The 24281-nt window shown below is 41.2% G+C and overlaps 1 protein-coding gene across 2 annotated transcripts in view; it reads right to left on the reverse strand.

Annotated features, from left to right (window-relative positions):
- Nucleotides 1-24281, reverse strand: part of stk32a (serine/threonine kinase 32A) — an 86244-nt gene that overhangs the window by 50210 nt on the left and 11753 nt on the right. For both annotated transcript variants that reach the window (XM_085797224.1, XM_085797223.1), the window contains exon 4: nt 13448-13621. In XM_085797224.1, coding sequence (XP_085653350.1) covers nt 13448-13621 — 174 coding nt within the window. The remainder of the gene's footprint in view (nt 1-13447; nt 13622-24281) is intronic.

Here is a 24281-nt window from a genome sequence, read left to right on the forward strand (position 1 = left end):
GTTGCCTCTCCAGAGCTACAGCAATTCTCAGTGATCACTCCCATCCAAACCATCACCTGTTCAGCATGCTGCCCTCTGGGAGCAGGTACAGGTCCATCAGGTCCAGGACAAATCATGAACAGTTCCTTCCCCTGAACAGTCATTACTCTAAACACACAGTAACTTAACACAATAATATCCTCAAGAGCTCATGTATGAAATGCAATAACTAATGGTATAGGAGGAAGAAAAATTGCAAACATGAACTACTGTAGGAACCAGGGACATGTCCCATACATAATTCCTCTTGCAGAGGAAGCTTGATTTTAGTATTCCTCTTTATCATCAAAAGTCTCTGCTTCAATGGTCTCATCTTGTTGTTCTTCCTCTTCTTCGCTATCTGCCTCCTGTGTGAATATGTCAACCAGAGATGGAGGCATTATCGGTCCAGCAGTCCAAGGTAGCTGCCCACTTGTAACCTGCAACTCTATGGTTGCAGCGATCAATGTGGGTGGAGAGACAGCACTGTGGTGGATGGCGACAGCATTGTGATGGTGGGAGGTGTCTAAGGTCCACTTCAGACTTAGCTGAGAGGGACTCATCCTCTCTGACCATCTTGTGTATCATCTTCACATGCACTGCATTAACTTTCTTTTGGAGTGGCAGGTTACAAACAGGCAGCTACGCCCATCTCTGAGCAGCCTAAATGACCTACATCTGGTAAATAATATTATATTGTTAACTGTGTTTGCTTTTTTATGTATAACAAGAACATATAATATTACAAAATGATTTTCACCAGGGATGAGAGAAGAATGAAGATGGAGTACTGTGGAGTACTATGGAGTACTGTGGAGTAGTGTGGACTGCTAGACCCATAATGCCTCCATCTCTGGTTGAAATACTCACACAGGAGGCAGATAGTGAAGAAGAGGAAGAAGAGCAAGATGAGACCATTGAAGCAAAAATGTATGATGATGAAGAGAACTACTGAAATCAAGCTTCATCTAGAGGAATTCTATAGGGGACTTGTCCCTGGTTCCTACAGTAGTTAATGTTTGCAATATTTCTTGCTCCTATGACCATAAGTTATTGCATTTCATACATAGTTACTAAATGGCTACATTTGGTGAAATTACTGTTTAGCACACGTGAATAAATCCTCCAATGTTCATTTCAAAGAGTGATTGAATTATTGCTCATGATAAGCAATAAGCACCATTTGTGCCAATACACTACTTTATGGACTAAAATCACAATTGAATAGGTTGATTGGATGCACAAGCATCTCAGCTATCCAGTCATACCCAATTCATGCAATTTTGTGACTGTTTATGAACACCCAGTGTGCAGAAATAGTCAAATACACCATTTTGTATATAGGCGGAAATGACATATTTGTAGGCTACTGCATGCAAATTACTGCATGGTTCTCCCCCAAAACTGCATTAGATTCACACAAATTAGGTATTTCTTGATAGGGGAGGCCTGTAGGTACCTATATAACCCATTTCCATTCACATACATCTAGGTGACAGGTCAAGGGACCATTTGAAAACATGTAGATGGCTGTTTTTTCCCTCACAAAATTTTCATCTGACTTTAAATCATTAGGTTTTTAGCTCCCTTTCTGACAAGGTAGCTTAACAAACTTGGTCACACTGGAAACCTGAGGTTGTCCCGAATACATTGATATCTCTATCTTTGGGCTCGCTCGAAATTTGAGCGTGCTACAGTCTTTGAAAGACAGTCTGACTGGCATTCCTGGCAACAATTCCACAGGTATCATAGGGGTACTAAAACATTGCAAAAAACACATTTTGGACAGGTTTTGTTCCGGGGATCACCCAAATCTCTATTTTAGAGGTTCCAAGGATGCAAAAAATCCAGACTAGAAAAAAAAATAAGGGGGGTGCACGTGAACCCCTCCTGGGGCTCCTACTATACTCTGTGGTGATGATGTCTAGGGAAAGAGCCGTGCTAATATTCACAGGATATTTTCCTCTTAACGCAGCATGAAATGAGACTGAAGAGTTCAAGCCTGTGTTGGAAAACACTGAAAACATTCAATAATGTTCTTCAGAGGTCAGAGTTGGGCTGTTTTTCGTTCACTTTTTGGTGAAAAAACAATCAACGAAATGACAGCAGAATTGAACGATATAGCTGCTCTTCAGTTTCTTCCATGTTGCATATAAACAAAAGTAGCAAGACATCGTTTCTCTGTCGTCATCGTGTTAAACCAGACTATGTAAAATAATACGTTTGTGACCTAACAAATGGCCTGTGAGATCAAATGAATGTTTTGAAATACTTGAATCACCAAGTCCCTGGATTTGGACCAACTGTATCACTCCAGCTTCTAAACATTCATCATTAACAATCACTAATGGCCTGGATTTATACAGCACTTTCCATGGCACCCTTTACAGAAACCATTATTCACTCAAACCACATTCACACCAGTGGTGGTAAGTGACGTCTATAGCCACAGCTGGCCTGAGGCACCAAACGGCCCCTCCGACAACCACCAAACATTCATATATACACATACACATTCCCACGAGCTAAGGTGTTTTGCCTCAGGACAAGGACACAATGTCAGCGACTGGAATGGAGCGGGATTCAAACCCTCCGGTTATTGGACGACCTACTCGCAAAACCACTAAACCATCAAGACGCAATTTGCAATTATCAGTGATTCTTGGGTTACGGCTGTACACAGTGCATAAAACTGTGACTGCTTTATGTCCAGACATCTAAAACCAACCTTCTGTTTTTCTTATTTTTTCCCCGCTCAGAAGAATCACAGAAAAATTCAACGATTATCCAAAGCACTTTACATATAAATGATTCATATGGCCAGAAAAAAAGAAAGAAAAACAAACAGAGCGTCAGAGAGATAAACATGAAGGAGATGTATAAGATATATAAAGATCAACAAAGAGAGCCATGAATTGGGAGGATTAGTTGGGGATGTGCAGGCCTGAGGTGACCTGAGTTATGTATTCATTCACTGTGGGAGATTGGGAGAGTCATGGGGATAAACTGGACAATTTCAGAGAGAAGGAGGGACGGCATTGGTGCTATTCTGTTTGGATGAATTGGAAGAATGAAGTGGAGATCTAGTGAAATGACTGAGGCCAAAAGAGAAAGAGGGGAAGAGCTTTAGTGAGCCAAGGGTAAATGACAAGGGATTGGCAGAGAGTACAAAGAGCAAATGGAGAGAGATTGGTAAGAAGAAAAAAAGGACAAAGAGTGCAAAAATGGAGGTTTGGAAAAGAGATTTGGGCTCTTCTGAGATGAAGGGCCGGGAGAGCTCGGTGTTAGCTGATCCCCTCGTCTTTTCTCTCGGTCGACTGACCCTACAAGCTATTAGCAGGATCTAATGGCCTCATTACAGCCAGCTATCAGCGGCAGGGGGGAAACCCAACCCTGTACCTGCTCATATGATACCACACTGATACTGGAGCAGGCCGACACACCTGAGAACAGAGCCTCACACACACACACACACACACACAGGTAATACACCCACCCACTCAAATCATTCAGAGAGCTCACGGCAGCTTGCATGAACACACACATATGTGTAAAGTAAAGGCACCATTTCCTTCCATGAGTGTGAACTGTGACTTTAAGAACACCTTGTTCTGATAATGGTGACAGGTAATTAATCACATTTAATGATCAGCACACTGAGACAACTGCAGTATATGGTGAGTGTTTGAGTGTTGGTGCCCACTCACTGCATTTAGGGCACGGTTTTGTTTTTCAATACTAGTGCCAACGTGATGTCTGAAGTCTGGTGCAGATATGCAACACGATACTTTCTATAATATCTTTTATTTTCTGTATTGTTATTTATCAAAAGAGTGCCAAGTTCTCAAATGTTGTCTGCATAAGCAACTGCAGAAATCAGGAACAAACATTAATCGCAGCATGAAAGTCTATGGACCCGATCAACCCAGTGTGCACGTGTTTGGACTGTGGGAGGAACCTGGAGAACCTCTATCAATCTCATCCACAATATTTTTAAATAACCAAATCTAAGGAGCCGTTTGTTAACTCAGTATTTTCATTATTTACATAATTTGTCTATTAATTTCACAATTATTCAAATAATTGTTTGGAAAAATGTCCCTAACAAGTTCCTCTGACATCTTCAAATAACTGGTTTTGTCTGATCTGAGCAGATGGGAGACATTTTTTTATCGTTGGCTTTTCTTCATGACAGAATGAACTGATAGATCATCAATCAATCATCAAAGTAACTGATCCATCAGTTTAATGTCTTCTTGATAGCCTTTGTTAATCTGTGCTGTGAACATTGTTTTGGACTCGTTACATCGTGTCTGATGTTTTCTTCATGTTATGACTTTGGGCAAAAAGAGGGAGAAAAAAAAAACCTGAATGGATTTTTTTTTCCCAGCCATATAAAATCTTTAATTTAGTGGTTTTCCACCTTTCATTTCAGAATTTCAGACAATCTGTAGTTTGTGCAGTGTTGCTGATTTTCTGGGCACAGATTGCTGGCGCTTTAATCAGAGGCTCTTTCATGGCTGGAGCTGCTGGAGCTGCTGGAGCTGCTCTCCTCTCCTCTCCTCTCCTCTCCTCTCCTCTCATCCTCTCCTCTCCTCTCCTCTCCTCTCCTCTCCTCTCCTCTCCTCTCCTCTCCTCTCCTCTCCTCTCCTCTCCACTCCTCTCCTCTCCTCTCCTCTCCTCTCCTCTCCTCTCCTCTCCTCTCCTCTCCACTCCAGATCTGAGCAGAGAGCTGTTGGAGATGCTGCCTCTCCCCTCGCCGTCACAAAGGAGAGTGGAGGAGCTCTGAAAGCCCCAGAAAGCCCAGAGCTGAGCTACATCACACACTCCACAAACCAGCAACAACAGCACACACACAACAACACAGACACACACACACACACGTGTACAGAGCAGCACACAGTGTCAGAATCCCTCAGTTCTGAGTACCCACGCCTACCAGCCACCAAAGAGCGAGTCAGACAGAGACAGCCTCTGCCTTTGAACGTGAATTGAAAGCCCAACTACACCCACAGAGGCTAACGGCTCCAACCCAGCAAACTGCTGCCCGCCTCCCTCACACACTCTTCTGTCTGCAGCTGGACCAGAGTGTGTGATTTGAGGGAAATCTACTAGAAGAGACAGAATATACAGTATATGTAGGTGTGGTTTTTATTGGTGTATAATCACCTGAAACTAAGAATTGTTACGGCTTTTTTAGCTCAAAATCAATCATTAATATCCCCACTGAGAACAGGGCTGTGTCCCAAACCAGTCACTCATTCACTAGTGGACTATATAGTGAATATGCCATTTTGTAAAGCTGTCCGAATGTACAGTGATTAGGGCTGACCAATTACTGTGATCTTATTTTGATCGTCATTGCGATATCGGGTTCCTCTGATACAGTGTCTGAACGCGTCCACGTGGCATCAATTGATCGTCATATTTGTTTTGACATGACTTCTTGTATTTAGTCGACTTAATGATGTTTGTCTTTTTAGAAAGACACAGGAACTGTATGGTTTATATACACACCTGGATATTTGCTTATGTATCGCAAGTCGTATCGCCATTACAATGTTGATCAGTGTCATCGCACATTTTGCTGATATCATCCAGGCCTAATAGTGAGAGTTATTACACCCTATATAGTGGACTCACTGTATTCCACAACGCAGCATGGTACATGTAGTGTAAAGCCGATGGTCACTAACCAAGGAATATATGCTATAATGCATATTTTTATTTTGAAAACCCACCAGACGATATTGATCTGGCACGTTTTAATTGTGCGACAGTAAATGATGTAATTAACCGTACGGTGAAGTCGTGTCCGAATGTTTTCTTTTTTTTCCTTTCCATTTTACCAATAAACTCACTATATAGTCCTCTATATAAAATTCCCTTATATCGTGAGTAGTGAGTGAGTGATTTGGGGCACAGCCCAGGTCGTCTTCTACAGTCAGCCATGTTTTATACAGTAGCCCAGAGTGAACAAAATAAACACCGGCGCCTCAGAAGGTATTTAATGTTTTGGATTTGAGATTCTCGTTTTGAAAGGGGAGGAGGAGTCCTTTTAGAGAAAAACAACTCTGACAAATGTGAGATGTGTTGTACACGTGTGTGTGTGTCTCAGTCACCGTGTGTACACACATGGATAGACATGCTGCGTGTGAGTACTGTAGCAGCTCATCTCTCTGGAGTCTAGATGTTCATTTCTTATTTATTGACACGTACCGAGTGCGACTTTTTTTTTTTGTTTCTTTCTTTTTTTGACAAAGTTGAGCATGACAAGTCCACAGTCTAATTTGGAGCTGATTTCCGGGGGATGGAGATGGAGAGTGGCGCTCAGACACTGAGAGAAAGAAGCCGGTCGGCACTAAAGAGTCACCGCGTCAGAAACACTCGAGGAGCGTTAACAAAAAATGTCAGCTCCCTCCCTCCACCCTCTCTCTCTCTCTCTCTCTCCAGGCCCGCCGCTGAATACGCCACTTTCTGCCAACATCTCTCTCTCTACAGCTCAGGCGCGTGAGTTAGATACACAAGCAGGCAATTAGTGATCTTTTTGGAGCACACTTGCTGGTAAACATTTTATCATGTTCAGAACATAAAACCTCCTCCCATCAGCTAATCTGCCGCTGCCGCTGCCGCTGAGGGAGATTTCCGACAACGATAACACTCGATTCACCATTTCGAGGTGGAAATCAGAGAGCTGGCACCAGCTGGCACCTTAATCTGCATTTATGAAATATGAGCGTATAATTTCTCCTGCCCTCCCTCCGCTTCCTCGTGGTTCTTCTTTTTCTACTTCTGCGAGGAAATAAAACATTAACACACTCCATGAATAAAGAATAGTTCACTTGAAGACATGACAAACGCTCGCCATTTCGAGGAGCTGATGGAGAGGAAGAGTAATGACTTCGTCGTCCTCCTCCTCTGTACAATCTGCAGCTCTCTATAGCATCTTATCATTTTAAGAGAGGACCCACCAAGACTGTTCCTTCACCTTCAATTAACCAGATAGGTGAATTAAAACCATATTCCCTTTTGGCAGCTTGGTTAAAGGCCTCTAGAGAGGAAGAGGATGAAGGATCAAATAAATTATTTGAAACAGAGATGCAGCTCCCTCAGAGATGGAGTCAGACGCTGAGCAGCCTGAGACTTAGAAATGAGGATGAGGGAGAGGAATAATAAAAAAAAAGAAAAGTACAGTAGGTGGAGAAAATAGCACAAGAAGGGAAAAAGGGGGAAGAAATACTGAGTGAGATTATGATGGGAAAGGTATTTTATATTCGTGTTGTGTGAGAAAGGAGGTGGAGGAGAGAGATCAGAGCTGCAGAGGAGAATCCTCCTCCTTGGCTTCAACAGCTGCAACAGCTGGATCTCAGTGCACTTCACATGAGGAACCAGATTAAATAGACTGCACAGCAAGACCAGCACCAACTTTGTGTTAGTCTGTCTCCCAATTCTGTCTGAACTCAGCTCATTTGAAGCTCATTTGTTTCAAATCCAGATGAAAAACTCTATGGGTTATGTAATCTTTACAGATGCACCGAAAGTGGCCAAATGATGCATTTTTGGTCGAAAGACTTTTAACAGCGAAACAGGCTGTTGTGATTCCCATCAGCTGCCCCGCTCTCATCCACATGGTGTTTGCAGCTCGGGGCCAAGGTTCGGTTTGGTTGACTAGGTCTGATAAATGCTTTCACAGTTTTGAATTTGATTAATTCTTTGAAAAGCATGAATATTAGGTTATTCAACTGTAACGCCTTGACTTTAGTGAGGTAAGTACACAGAGTCCCAGCCATAACATCAATGGTACAAAATTGGCATAAATAAATACATTTCTTTCTGTGTTTCAGCCAAGAACTTTCCTTTCGGTGGATCCCTGGTAATCTTCTGGGAATGGTGGTAAACTTGTTCAAACAGGTTTAGGCGGTTCAAAGTGAAGTTGAGTATTCTGGGCAGGGACTATTTTCAGCGGTGGATTAACACACATTTGCTCCAGTTAAGTATTTACAGCAGTAGGATTGTAAATGTGAGTGAGACTGAGTCAAAATCAACTACAGTGAAATGAAATGACATAAACAACACTTGTTAAATGTGGATTTGGTCTTTTCAACAAGTCAATTATAAATATCACCCGCCCCATTATTTATTATTCAACAGTGACTTCAAAGAGTCAGACTGACAGGGCTACCTGTCAACACATTAAACCACTGTTTCCCTCTTTGTACAACAGCAAACAAACAAAACTGAAAGCCAAACAACACAAATTACACCGTATTGCATAATCCAAGCTTCTGTAGACTGATTGGTAGAGGAACACACTTTGCAGTAGCAGAAGAAATATCTGCATAAATGTTGTATTTCATTAAATTAATGAGCATTTTCAGCTGATTTTAGGCCTCAGGCCATGTTTCGCTGTGAGATTCAACCATCGTCATCGTTCATCGCTTTAACTGGCAGCTGAGGCATGTCTGTAAGAAGCCGAACATTTAGTCCCTTAACCACTTTAATGTGCAGTATATATTCCCTAAATAACACACTGAGGCATATTGACTCGTTAAGAGTGTCTGCTGGCAGACAACATGTACGAATTTCCATTACGCGGATTCCAGGAGGCGCCGAAATGCACCTGAGGATTCAGTCAGAGATAAGTGGTGTTGATGTCAACGAGTCTGCGGTGAGGTAAACGTAACGCACAAATCTACACAACCACACGCACACACACACAAAAAAAAACTCTTCCCCTGTCACACGTCTGCCATTTATCTTTCCACTTGTTTGGAGAGACTCATCAAGTCTCTGAAGGTGTCGTCTAATTGAGACTCATTCTGTTGTTAGTAATTCAGACTCCCCAGAGAGTTTACAGTTAAAAACACAAACCGACCATGAATCAGGCTGAATGAGATACATGACACCTCTGAGTCCAGATCATATTTCTGAACATGATGTGTTTTTCCCTTGCAACAAAACGATTACAAAACGACTGCTATGATGAAACTACGGTATTTTAATACACTATACACAACTGAACTGCACACGCAAACACATAGGAAACAGAACTGCGATCCAAGATTATTGCTACTGGCTACACGGTTATGGTAAAGTAAAGATGATTGTCTGGTTTACATAATACAACAAAAACAGTGACTTCAGACATGAGTTTATTTAAAACCACACGGATCCACTTAGGTTAATCAAAAACATCTGAAAAGAAAAATGTTTTTAGAAAGTTCTCACAATAAACCCAACTCCCTGTAGCTACTCATCCATTAGTTCACCACTTCAGATCTCGGCTCTCTCTTTCAGTTTTACCTTGGAAATAAATTAGTTAATCTAGATAATCAGACTCAAATGTTCTTCTTCATCTTGATCTTGTCAGACCGTCTGACTGCTCGTTAGACTTTATTCCAACAAATATCAAACAGATAATGAATAAAACAATGAAAAATACCCAATTAACAGTATAACGTTCTCTCCGATTTCAACACAATGCACATTGTAAACACTTAGAGACCTATTTCTTAAGTTATTATTATTATTAGTTTATTTGGGAGGGACAGTGCATGCTAATGAACATTTCTTCACTAGGAATAAAATGTAAGCAAGCCGGAGTGTAGCCAAAGGCTAATTTCCATCCGTTGTCCCCAGAAAGTCACCTGTAAAACCCTCTACCACTTAATAACCTTAATGAGGTAAATTAGCCTCTAACTTGCGTCACACTTGATGTTCAGAGGTTTATTTACCCCATGATGATGCTGCCCTCTTATTTTCCACCCAGCCTCTGTCAGGATGAGCTGAACTCCTGTTGTTAACCCCTCCACTCCCCTGAGATACTTCATATTTGTCATAAGGTAGCATATGAGGCAAGACCTCATTATTGAGAATAATTAGCAATACTTAAACACAGAGATGGTTGTTTGTTGTTGTTATTATAAGGCAAAGGCCAGAAAAGATCTTTACCCTGACCTCAGCTATACCAAAACTTATGTCCAACCAGTTTAAAAGATATAAGAACAACTTTTTTTCATATTCCAGAATTTAAAATTTCTGTTTAACAAAAATGTGTCACAGTGTTTCCGTCTGGAGCTCAGGTGGGACCCACCAACTCTATTTTTGGCCATCGGTTTAAAGGTTTAAAGTTAGAAATGATGCCGTCCCATGAGAATAAACAGTGGTTCCCCTGCAACTCACGGCTGATATGTCGGTTTCTATGTTGACGATAACATGTTTTATATCAAATTCACTATGTAACTACTGTTTGACAACCCTCAGAGCTCTTTGGAAATATAATCAATTAAAAAATATTGAAGAACATGTCAAACTCAGGTGCACCGTTAAACCGTTATGCTTAAACAGGATTTTGATTCTCATTGGAACCAAGTTTGTTTATCCTCTCAACACAAATAAATATGTTATTATATCCATTATTCACTGTACAATTATCACTATCTTATGGAAATATCCCACATCCCCCATTCTGTTGCCTCTTGCTTTAACATTTACTTGAGTACCATCCAGTTTATTAATCGAGGTGGCTGTTGTACTCACCACTGGGAGCTTTGACTGGGTACTTTTTTAAATTTCCTCTTTTTTTTAGTATATTAAACGTGTAGTATAAGTTTCAGAGTAAATTAACACTTTGAATAAATGACTATCTCACTAGATCACAGAATAGCAGTAATTAGTTTTAAAGGTTTCTCACAGTATCTCTAGTTTCCAGTATAATTCACCTCACTGAGTTGTAAAAGTTAAGAGACAGGGACGTTAAAGTTTAATATTATTTCTGAGTGTTGTCATCACAGTGTGTGTGTGTGTCTGTGTGTGTGATGACTGCTTTGCGTGATGTATTTGTCGATTGTAATATTTGTGCATCAGTTTGTTCTGAGCTCTCCTCCTTTCAGAGGAGATGTTTATCTTCCTGATTAAGTCAAGCTCAGCTTAACGAGTATGGACACCAAACGAGCGCCAACCGTCTCCTGTCACAACCATGATCAAACTCGTCAATTACATAATTACGCACGTAATCGCCATGTTGCATGCGATTAATGTCATTATCATCATCATCATCATCATTTTCCTCATTATCATCAAAACCCTGAAAGACCGACGGAAGGAGAATGCATATAGACATATACAGTACGTACACACACACACACACACTCCCAGGGCATTAAGTGCACTCGCTTCAACAGAGTCAACACGTCCACATCTGAGGAAGGAAATTATAAATTCAATTTCCATAGAGATGAGCTGAGAGTTACTTTCAGCTCCTCTTTCTATTTGAAGCTAATGAATGCAGATTGAAAAGATGTTGATTCCATCTAAGCAAACAGCCCCAACACCTGCACATCGAGTGGCAAGTCTGTCCTCTCCAGCGCTAAGATAGAAAAACATAATTGAAATATTCATATGTCTCTGTGGACTGAGCGAATGAGGAAATTAATAATCTTTTTCCAATTTATTTCTCTCCCTCTCTCCTCTCGTGGCGCTCTGATACGTGGACAAGAGCAAGTCGTCTACTTTATATTAAACGGTGTAATTAGTTATCAGGAGGTGTTGATGAATTAGCATTCTCCATTGCAGTAAAGTCGCCTGTTAATCTTGAGCTAAGAAAGCTGCAGCTGCTACGTTTACGTCTGTGCTCGGTCACCACAGTGAAGGACAAGTCTAACCACTGGTAGAATATACTGTATATAATACAGCATAGTGAGAATAAAGCCCTACTTCTGTGTGTCCATGTTAACAACATACAGTATGCACTCACATCTGGTCTGAGTCTGGAAACACACACTGCCCTGTCTGGGGAAACATGTTGACTTTCATTTCAGCACACATGTGAACGAGTCAAAGCAAACACACGCTGCTGCGTTAGACACGTGTCAGACACGCATCTCTCACTTTGCTTAGAGATTCAGTGACACACACTGTGCACAGTCACCTCCACAGAGGAAAGACCTGTTGATGTCATATGATTAATTTCAGCGTCCACTGTTCCAGTAGTCATCTGTTTCTAGGCTGAATCTGAATATGTTGCATAAATAAAGATATATTTTTTAGGATTTTATTTTTCACCAATACTGATAACTTCCTGCTTCTCATATCCAATGCCAATACTGGTAATAAATAACATTTTTAATGGTTACACACACCTGAGGTTAAGAAAGGGTACGATGGAGTGACGAAAGATGAATTCAACTTTATAGCCCTGCCTTTGACTTAACCAAACAATATAACCGACATCACTACTGTAATCAACAGCAGTTATGACTCTTCAAAAATCAACATTTATTATTGTTTCAAATCAACTTAGACTGACTGAAAATGAGGAAAATCAAGGCAACGTTAGCTAATTATAATTGGCTCTGGTAATGTCATTATCAGACTCTGATCAGACAATATCGGGCGGATAATTATCTGTACGATAGTCATGGTGCATCCCTAGTTTTCTGTCTAAAACACATGAGAAATTAGAAATTAGCTGCACACTGACACCACACATCCAATGTGTTCCTGTGGTAACACATCACATGGGTAATTAGACTCAGACCCTGGACGTTGTGCTTTGTACAACCACCCACACTGACGACCTGAGTTTGACTTGTTTGCAGTGACAATAACAATGACACAGTTGCTGGAGCGAAAAAACTGCACCGAATACTTTTCCTCCAAAATGGATTTGGCAGAGCTGATTATAATATATTTACAGAGACAGGGTGGCTCTAGATGTTTATCTTATCTCCTCTGTCACCGTGTGAATGAGCCTGTTATGTCATATAAATTAGGAAGTTTCAGTGCGTTAGTACCTTCAGAAAGCCCGTTTTCAACTTTTCTTTCACTCAGTATTATTATTCAATGTGTATTGGCAGCACCATCGGCTGTAACACGATATACTGTACCGAGCTCTTTGAGATGCACAATAACTTAAAATAATAACATTGGGCTGTAGCCATGTCTCTCTTGGCCTTGCAAGTCTGTGGCTCTGCCATAGCAGCAGATATTTTTTCTGCCTAAAAAGCACTTAACGTGCATTTTACAAATTAGATCAGGCGTTGACACAGCAAGCAGAGAGAGACTGAACTGGTGCTTTTCATGATGGCCGTAATCTGCAGCTCGAGGTAAACTGTTGTGTCAGGTGTGACCTTCATGTCAAGACAGCTTGACCTTTCTGCACAGCGCTGGAGCAGTCATATTACAGAATAATATAGAAGTGGACAGCCAAGGAGAAAAGAACAACGGGGCGTCTGGTGTTTAAAGTCAGTGGTGGTGGTGGTGGTGGTGAGAAAACCATGAGAGAGAGACAGAAGGAGGACACAGACTGTAGCAGGAGGAGATTATTTCTGTCACGTGCTCTCGGATAACCCTTCTCTGCATTAGTACATTTTATGAAACAAACCTCGGTGTATTGAACTATATCATAAAACAAAAGGAGGTGACTCACCTGTGTATGATGCGTTTGGAGCGCAGGTATCCCAGAGCCAGGGCCAGTTCACTGACGTAGAGTTTGACCGTGCTCTCCGAGAAGTGGACGTTCTGCTGGAGGTGGTAGCGCAGGTCTCCTCCCAGGAGCAGGTCCACCACCATGAACATGTCCTCCTCGTCCTGGAAGGAGTACCTGCCGGGGGGGAGCGGGAGGAAGGGAGAGAGTGATGTAATAGTCAGAACGAGGAGGAAAAACACAGTGGTGATGGCGAGAAGAAGAAACGAGAGGAGGAGAGGAAGGAGCAGTGACAGCCACAAATAAGAATCACATATTTACCATAAAACAGTAGAAGGGATTCCAGAAGATGAAAATAGCACAAAACATGTTTTATTTTGAGTTGTGTGAAGCCATGCTGCAAGAGCGTGGGCGTCTAACTTTCTGGATTCTGCTGCAACATTGGCGATGCAACTCTTTTACCCATCAGCAATAATAAAATAAAAAAAAGAGGATGACAAGCAGAAATTGAACTCATGTCAGGCTTGTGCACCTCAGGCAAATCAGCATTTATATAAAACAGTGGATGAGACCTCGGTACAAAAAGGTTTTGACAAGAACAAAAAAATGAAGAATCAGCGTTTGGATCCCATGATGTCACGATGAGAGCTTCAACCTCTGGAGCCTCCCACGGTCTTTGAGGGTGGATGGCTGCTCCGCTCTTTATCACTCTTCACGCTCATCACTCCGTGCACAGGGGAGCACCTGCATATTGACTTGAGTCATGCCCGAGGCAACACTCATTATCATATCTTCAAGGCCACCAGGCTGAGGAAGCAGCCGTGAGACGCCGGTATAGACTTTGGAAAGAGTGGAGGAACTTTTTTTTTTTTTTTTTTACTTTTCTTTGTCATTTGTCTGTTTTATGTTTTTGTTCATGTCTGAGGAAACTTTCTGTTTTTATTTACTGCAGAGCTGCAGAAGTAAAGTTTCAGGCCCACGTGATACGTAAATATAACGCCCCAAAAAAGCAAATGAGGATGGTGACGACAGAAAACATAATTTCTGCTCCGATCTGCATTAATGGTCGACAAATGGATTATACTGTACCAGCGGATGTTCTTAACCTGACATCATACGACCTGTACAGTGTTACTGAGAATCTGAGCGACTCCTATCATATCAACCACACCTTTATTTATAAATCTGCAACTGCACAGACATATCTCTCTCTCTCTCTCTCTCTCTCTTTCTCTCTCTGGGTTTAGACTGTTGCTGTTTTTTATTTTCATATGATTTTGTCATGGCCGACAAATTTCCAGCATCAGGCCCGATTCTGAATGTCGGGAACAACGGACATGTTGTGTAACATAACTGAAGAACAGCAATTTTGCATCAAAGACACTCTACAACGCCCTGACGGAAAGTCTAGCATGTTAAATGTTTTGCATTACTTTGCCTAGTCTGACATCTCCTACGACATGAACCTTGACGTTGACCAATAGGATGGCAGAGCGCTCTGGCTCATTGTTTACACATGTTGAAGGTATGTCAGCTCGCTTCATGTGCGCATTATAAGTTGATGATTTTGAGGTGCACTATTCCAAACCAGTGCAGGACCATAGTGCTACACATGCTCTGTGAGATATTTTAACACTGCATTTTAACACTCCATTATTTATTATTTCATATACTTAATATATTTCATAGTGTAAATATTAGCTTTTTTGCTCAATAGCTTCCAGGTCATGTGGCCTATTTAAGCACCATTACACCTATTAAATGTTCTTTATCAGTGTGTTGGCCAAAGATCTGGCAAGAAACACACAACTGTCTGCAGATGTGAAGCGCCAAAGTCAAAGCCACTTACTTTTTTATGAATTAAATATCATCTTAAGTCATTGTCAATGTCTTTTATTTTCCCTGTGCTTAGTGATTCACGCGTTCAGTACATACTGTACATAGCCAGTTATTTGTTTGCTCATTCATCAGTCATCCATTAGTGTGTGAGGGATGTTCTGCAGTCCTCCCGTCTATTCATCCATCAATCACACACACACACACACACACACACACACACACACACACACACACACACACACACACACACACACACACACACACACACACACACACACACACACACACACACACACACACACACACACACACACACACACACTGACTTGCACAGAAAGCCCAGTGTGTCACCGTTTAAGAGGTTTGTTGCACAAATCATCAGTGGTTTTACATGTGGCTGCGTCCTGCTGGGGCCGTGCTTTTAGTCCCCCGCCCCACCCTGCTCTAAACGACGAGCTAATTAGTCTCTCTCCCACAAGAAACTTAATTTATGCAAAAAGTGATTTACTTTTTTTTTTTTTTTTGCACCAGCCAACATTTCCTGGCACGGCCTAAAGCACGGCACTGTGAGCTGTGTGCAACACGACGTCCTACATCTGCAACTTCAGATCTTCCATAGATCTGGAGGAGGCGGCCGCCCTTCTTCCTGAGCGACACACACACACAGACACACACAGGCTCCAGTTTCATTAAACACTTCCGACTTGAGGTTTCTAGCGGCAGATGTTTGCCAGGGCCATCCATCTTGGCTCAGACTCAAAGCTCAATGACCAAGAGCAGTTTATTTTTTTGCCACGTTGGTGAACTCCCTTCCTTCTCCAATAAACTGGAGTTGGTGCTTTTCTGCTCTGGATAGATGGGGATTGATTGAGCTGACTCCAAACTGTCTGCTGAGGCTCAGATAATGCTGAGACCACTTAACATCTGATTGGAAAGACTATCTCCCACATGCCTGTCCTGAAGACGCTCACACGTTCGCCAAAGTCACACAGGGCAACATGACAATACACACATCACACACACTTACACTGTACTGCCCTCTTACTGTATAACTCAATGTTTCTGCTCTGCTACATGAGCTTTTAACAGAAAAACAAGTGAAATTAAAAGTGTTCAGCAGATTTTAAATAGTCCATTTGATGAAAGTACAAAAAATAAAGAAAGGGTGAATACCAAGGGGGCAGTTGTCGGTCTGAGAAGTGAAGCTCACTTCCGCGTTCAAAAAACTGCAATCCCCTCGAATTCCTCTGGGGGCTGGTGTCAGAAGGGAGCATTCTCCATAGACCCCCATGTTAAAATCGCCGACTTTACATCCTCAGTAAACATGTTAAAAGCCTGGTGTCAGAACGTTTTTTCGTCTCAATCGATAGTTTCTACCCCGCACACACTCTGAGGGGGGTGAATTTTTTTTTAACTCTACAGTTTTACTGTTATAAGGTTAAAACTCTGACCAATTAGGGCGCGGAAACGTTGAGTGACAGGTCCGAGCAGCTCCGGAGACAGGCTGCTTCGAGGCCAGTGGGCGGGTTCTCGGCCGGCCAATCCAACATGGCGCTGTTCAGGCCGCCATATTTGAGTCACAAAAACGACTCCCCAAAACCAATGGGTGACGTCACGGACGCTACGTCCATTCTTTTTACAGTCTATGGTAAATACTTAAGGAAATGGTGTCCTTAATACAGATGTTTAAAAAAGCACCTGTATGTGATGTATGTGCTGTATGTACGTATGTTTGCAAGCTAGTTCTTGTCAACATGTGTATATGCACATATGCAAATATGTGTATGTATAATGTTTGTTTATGTCCATTTGCTTACGTAAGTAAAGTTGGAGTTGAAGAATTTTTCATTGTTCAATCAGTTATAGCCGCGGCCTATGAACCTGATCCGTCCTTTTTTCTGACACCTTCTGTCATTGTTAGATATTTATTTATTAAAATACACACATAAATTGTGTATTTATTGTATTGCAGCTAATAATGAATGAATAAAAGAAACCAAATGACCTAAAAAAAAAAAAAACACACACATTCAGAGGAGTGGACTTGTATAAGGAGTCTTCAAAGATTTGAATCTGGAAAATATCAAAGTTACTGCTGCTGCTGTTAGATGTAAGGCAGTGATAACTGAAGCAACAGAGTGGATCAATGTGTGTGTGTGTGTGCGTTTGTGTGTGTGTGCACATGAGAGTGAAAAAGGGAGGAAGGGTGTTGGAAAATGATACAACACTGAGTCTGGCACAGAGAGAGAGGAAGCTGAGATCAAACAGGCGTCATATTAACATCACATTCTCTTAAATATCAAAGCTACAGATCGCTTTGATTCAGGATTTGTTTGTTTGTTTTTTTGTTTATTTGTGGGGGGGGCTAACACAAATATCTTCAAATGTGGTCAAACAATTCATATTTCATAATGCACTGCTCCTGCCTCTGTCTATCAATCAATCAATCAATCATACATGTACATAGACATATTAGTTTGTAGAAAACAATATTCCATGATACAAAAGCTAAACATTCATTAAAGTGCAATATATCCAAGTCCAAGTTTGTGTAAAAAATGAACTTAAAAAAATATATAACAGGCCGAACATGTGCGTGAAATATTAATAATCCAAACTGTGATAACCGAAGCTCAAAACAAACCACGGCAGAGAAAGCAGACAGACAGCAGACTGTGTTTACCCCCAAACTATCAATCATTTCATCTTAGTGTCTGATGCTCATTCTCTCTTTTAACAGACCTCTCTCTTTCTCAGACACACACCACACACACACACCTCCAATGTAAATACCTCTAACCCAGCAGAGTTAGTTAAGGTGGAAAAGCGGCTGCTGTCACAAGCGTTTAGGAGGCACAACGTGGACGTTAATTGTTCTTTTTCCTGGCAGAGAAACACCGGCTTCCTCCAGAGAAACTGCACTTTATTTATTTATTTAATCGTTGCATATAATCTATACAATGAGACATTTTCCTTTTTTTTTATTGAATATTCAAGGCTTTAATCTTAAATGTAATCATGCTTAATCTCTTAAATTTGGTCCCATTTCATTATTACCGGTAATTACTTTCTCTCATTGGGTATAATTACTTTTTGTTAATTAAACTTTACTGGGGATGTCCCAGGATGATGATACTGAAGATTGGTACCAATGTTTTAATGGGCTGGTATTTATCTGCTAAAATAAAGCAGAACAACATCTGCAGAACAGCTGTCGGTGTTTAATTTATCACTTTCTGTAAAGTATAACTCAACCTCACCGGGGTTAGAATAAAAAAAGTCAGGATAGATATTGGAAAAAGCAGGTTTATTATGACTTAAACACATGTAGCTACTGGATTACTTGGATGAGGAGGTTGTGTTGGTGTGAAACAGCGACACTTGAGTCCATTTACTGATTCGATGGGCCACTTGAGGCCCCAGTGAAACCAGTTTAATCGAGTAGAAAACTAGCTCTCATGCTCGGCTGAGGTTTCCAGTGTTTTGTTTTTTTCTGTCCCACTCGTCGTCACAGAGCCGAGATGGCAGCCACAGTAAAGTCTCTTCTGTGGTCTATAAAGAGGGTCGACGGCCGAAGTAAAAACACACATATATACAGAGTGAGGCACACCAGCACCTTTTTTCTTCTTTTGCCTAAGCTCATATTATTACTGTTAATAATAATTGAATGTGCTACACAAACAGTATTAGGTGTTAAAGCTGCACATCAGCTCCGTCCCTCTGGGGCCGACCGCCCTGCTGCTAATTGAAGCCTCCAGTTTTTATGCTATTTCAGCAGCAGCAGCAATATCTCTCCACTATAGTTAAAGTGTAAATTGGTCTCCTATGACAATACAAAAGCCCCTGAAGTCGCTCTGAAACTGTGACATGATACTCGGAGAGAGTGTTTGAATATGAATGAAGTCTCGTCTGGACGGATGCCACCGCTGTCACAGTCAATTAGAAAATGCTGCTTATTAAGGTGTGTGTCACAGGTGCATTCTGGGTCACAGAGGTCACAGCTATGTTAATGAGACTGAGTATGTGACTGATATGATAAATATGTTGAAGAGCTCTAGTTTTTATACTGAAAATACACCTGGAAATGAACTGACCTCCTCAGTAAAATGGTTTTGAAAATAAAAACAAAGATATAAGGTAGAAAAAAATTGTTATTCTCACTGTTCCAAATGCATAATACAGGCCCGTGTCCACCAAAGGCGTTTTTGGTCCTCAGAGTGTCTATTTTCTATACAGATCCTCTGACGTACGGCGCTCCCAGCGGTATGTTGTGGTCAAGACACCTAACCCAAGGCCAAGTCAAGACCAAGACTTTGAGGGGGTCGAGACCGCATCAAGACCAAGACCAAGGGAGTTAGGGTAAGGTTAGACCGAGTAAAAATGTAATCGATTCCGAGACGAGACCAAGATCAAGACCTTGACCTTGACCTTGGTCAAGACCAAGACCTTGAAAATGTGGCCAAGACCAGTCTTGAAACCAAGACTGATGTGACATTTATAAAGAAAAGTTTCAGTTTGGGTGGTTCTTTGCTTCATTGTCGTGCTTTAAACCTGTATCACACACACCTACTCATTGTTTATCCCTCACATATTCAACAGCGGTTTGTTTACGTTGGCCACCTGCTGCCTAAAACACAGCAGCTCCCTGTCAGATCACCGTCCTGACAGCTGAGCTGTTCAGCGATGCTTCACCACACATCGTCCTTCACCTCATTTCATTGTCTTTGTAATGTTTTTGTCCCGTGTCAAACAAGACAGGGTGGTGAGAGACACAGGTTGTTGACATTGTTGTGACGTACCTCCTTTCCACACAACATGATTGGTTGATGCATCCGATAAAAATTAACTATCACAGCATTTTCGCTGTGTAACCTTTGCGGTCTACAGGTGCGAAAGGCCTCATGATGATGAAAACCAAGAATATTGATGCGCCGTGAATTAATCACAAAAAATACATCCCCAGTGTGTAAGGGCCTTTACGCTCGTTGTAGTGTTTACATTAACAAGGCAGGGACACGGAAGTGTCAGAGGACTCGTTTTGTTACCTAGCAACAGCAGCATTATGACGAAAGAGAAAGAGGGAGAGAGAGAGCTCTACAGGTAAGAGCACGTTTGGTGGACACGGCCCCAAACTGAGAATAAAGAATGAAGGATTGAAATTCAGATCAACAGCAGCTACATGGTGGCGGACATCGTTTACATCATATTTCATGACTAATAAAAGATGTGAAGAAAGTAACATAACACAAGCAGGAATTAATGATAGCACCACATTGTAAACTGTCCCGGCCCGGGTGAAAGGCGAGCAGCATCAATCCTTCATTTTCCTTCTTGTTTCTCTCTCCATCTCTGTCTTACAGCTCTCTCTCTCTCTCTCTCTCTCTCGTTCTTCTTCTGGGTATCTGTCTCTGCTCCGCTACACATGCATTTCAATGTGACCTCCTGGTGGCCTCCAGGCAGTCGGCCTGATGGGAGAGCTTCCTGCATGGAGCTTTTAAAAGGCGGAGGCACCCCAGGCCACTTCGGTAATGGAAGTCTCCAGAAGCCGCGGTGGCTCTGAGGCTTAATGGTACCGTAACGTTACAAAGAAAGACCTCCTCTGCCGCTTTTAGAGGTGACGGCTACGACATGTGAAGACGCACGTTTAAACAGGGTAATGACACGGATCCTATAACTTATACATTTCACCAGATTTAAGCAGATTATGGCCCTTAAATCACACTCGTACTGCAGAGTTCAGCTCAGAAGTCACATTTTCTGATTACGTTAGTGTATAATTTAATTTAATAAACACTTTTTCACTTACTCAGTCTTTTCCATAAAAGTAATGGTAATATTGGCAATATTCCTAAATACTGTATATATCCCCTCTCAGAAATGAGAACATCACCCAGCACCGGTTCATTTCTGATCTCCTTAGTCAGGACTTCTTCTCCCCCCTCGTAACGACCCATCTTCTGTCACCTGATCATGATTCTTCGTGAGTTTAATTAACTAAACCTCCTCGTTCTAAACCCTCCAGTGAGTTTTATTCATCAACATATTTCTATTGGATGCTGCTCACCCAACGTAAAAAAAACACACATCAGTGAACCTCGGTAATAAAACGGTCAATCAAGACTTTGTTTTAACGCTCAAGAGTTTATGCAGTTAGTGATCACACACACACACACTTAAACATACACACACACACAGCCCATCTGACTGTGAAGTGTTGGATCGATGCCCACTGCCCTCTGACCTCCCCGTCCACCCCGTCTCCAAACACCTCCCTGTGACTGACAGCTCCCATCGCTCTGTGTCCAACGCTCCCTGGACTCACATGCTCGGAGCCACTCATGCAAAAACACACACACACACACAGACTGCTTCCAAAAATGCACACAAGAGGATTCAATACACTCACGTAACATGTACAACACTGAAACTCCACTTACACTCGGTTGGTGAAGTGAGATCTCAGTCTTATTTAAGTGCTTCAGAGAGTGAGCTTTTCTTAAAGTAACAACTGTTTGCTTTTACTCTAACAGGTCTTTGCTCTTACATCTTTACCTCCACTCAGGACACATTTAGGTTCAGTAAACAGTTCATCTTCATCAGGATGTTTTTTTCAGGGTTTATTCAGACCTGGCTCGTTTGAAGCAGTTGTTCCGAAACCGGGAGCGTTTAACCCCAGAAATCGGTTAATCAGCAATCGTGCTCGGATTGCGGGATAAGATCAGCAGGAAGAGGTGGCCATTTGAGCCCTGGAGCGGTTTGTTTCTAGTGAGAACGTAATTGACTCAGCAACCGACACAACACGCGACACGCTGCTGATGTGGTTGTCCATGGTTCTCAATGGGCCGGGCTAAAATACATGTACATCTCAATAAACTAGAATATCATGGAAGAGTCCATTAGTAGTTCAAGTCAAATAGCCCTGACTAAGTATTGAGTGCATATAGATGGACACACTTTTCAGAAGACCAACATTTCCATATGAAAAATGCATTTTTTTAATTGGTCTTTTGTGATATTTAATTTTTTTGTGATACTGAATTTCAGGTCTTCATTAAATATAAGCCATAATCATTGCAATTAAAAGAAATTAAATGATAAAGACATTAAATGTTTCATTCTGTGTGTAATGGATTTATATAATGTAGTAGTTTCACTTTTTGAAATAAACTTTTCCATGAGATTGTTTAATACGGTTGTTTAATATTTAAAATGCACCTGTATATAGTGTAACAGTCTGTAAAAATAGGATGACTCAGGTCGGCTTCATTTCTTCCTTTTTTTTTTTTCTTTTTAGTGGAAAATATATACAAATGACTCGGACCAGGCCTGGGCTACAACCCGCGGTTCGGATGGGGTCGGGTTTTAATTTTCAGGCCTGTTGAAACCTCTATTCCATGTTTTTTGTTTTTCCCGGGTAACCTCGTCCTCGTTCCAGGTAATATTTCTGACCAATGAAAGCACAGTTTTCTTGCGCATGGCATTTGTTTACAACATTGGACCAGAGCTTGGGACTGTTACCAGGTGAACACAAACCACCCAAAAGAAAAATGCAACAACTGGATTGTTTTAGCCACTGAATTTGAACAAGGCAAAACGAGCCACAGGTCTGAATTAACCTTTATTCCTACGGTACAAACTCTGATTTTCCTCCATTTCACCAGGTCACCTCGACTTCAGGCCAAACACACTTGACATGTTGCCTTTCTAGTTTTCTGCTGTATTAATGAGCACGTGCACAGTTAACAGATGTTACACACCTCAGGTACAAGCAGATCTCCCTCCTGCTGCTTTGTAGTCTTGCTTATTTCAGCTCCTCCTGCCATTCATTCAAACTGTAGCTCGTACAATACAACATAGTGTACTGGAGCTTTTATGTAAGGAAGCTTGGAGAATAGTTGTCATTGCTTTTTTGTGGATACTTTGTCATCACTGTGTGGTTTTATAAAAGAAGACGTGCACATGAATGGGAGGTAATGTTGAATGACATCTCGTTCTGCATAGAAATGAAGTGCATTAGTAAGATTATGTAATAACAGAGCAAGAGTGACTCCCTGAAGCAAGTAAAGCTTTTTTACTTCACAATCTTTTAGACTTTTGTTAATGTTCTTCTCCTTTTCCCTTTGACAGTTATGCAATGTTTTTTTATTTACAATACCATGTTACGTCACACTATTGAATAGGTTAGAAATGACTGAATGCTCCAATAGATTTTGATAAAAGCAGGTTTAGTTGAAAATTGTGAACTGCACAATTTGACAAAGTTGGCCATGAACATTAATACTCTATTTCTAATATTACTGCCATAAAGTTTCACCTTGTTGTTCCTCTTCTTGTTTTAGATGTACCATGACAGAAGCACTAAACTTTCTTGGTGTATAATCGACTAAATCATCACAGGCGTCGTTTCTTGTGTGTTGGTCTGTGCAGTGATTGATCTTGTGGTTACAATTAAGTCTTAATTCAATGCTATGGCACTTTGAATATGTCAATCCAATGAATGAATCCTGATACAGGAGAATTATTAGTGTCCTGTTAATGTAATTCAATATCTTTCATCCATACACATCATGTGGCAAACAGCTCCTGTCCATCAGGATGTTGGCAGTGGATCAACATTGAATTAACTGAATTCTTATTCTTATATGATGTTATTTATTTAATCATTATTTAGTATTTCTATTTCTTACTTTATTGCTCATTGTCTAGAGATGTTGTGCTGCCTCGTTGTTCTCGTAACGATGACAAATAAAGAACTTTGTAGGTTGAGGTTGAGGATGTTCTGCTTCTTCTGTTTCCTGTTCAGATGGTTAACATCAGTCATCAGTATCGTTATGTCCCCATTTGCTCATGTTTGTGATATTATTAACCCCAAATGGTTGGTTTACAAGCTGCTATCAGTATCACATGTGTGTCTCTCTAATAATGTTCAATTACTGCTGCACAGATGTTCAGAGCTGTTTATGTTTGAAGCTTCAGTAGCAGAAGAGTTGTTGTTACT

Source organism: Trachurus japonicus, chromosome 14, assembly GCF_045865225.1.
Source record: "Trachurus japonicus isolate A0001 chromosome 14, Traja_1.0".
NCBI lineage: Eukaryota > Metazoa > Chordata > Actinopteri > Carangiformes > Carangidae > Trachurus > Trachurus japonicus.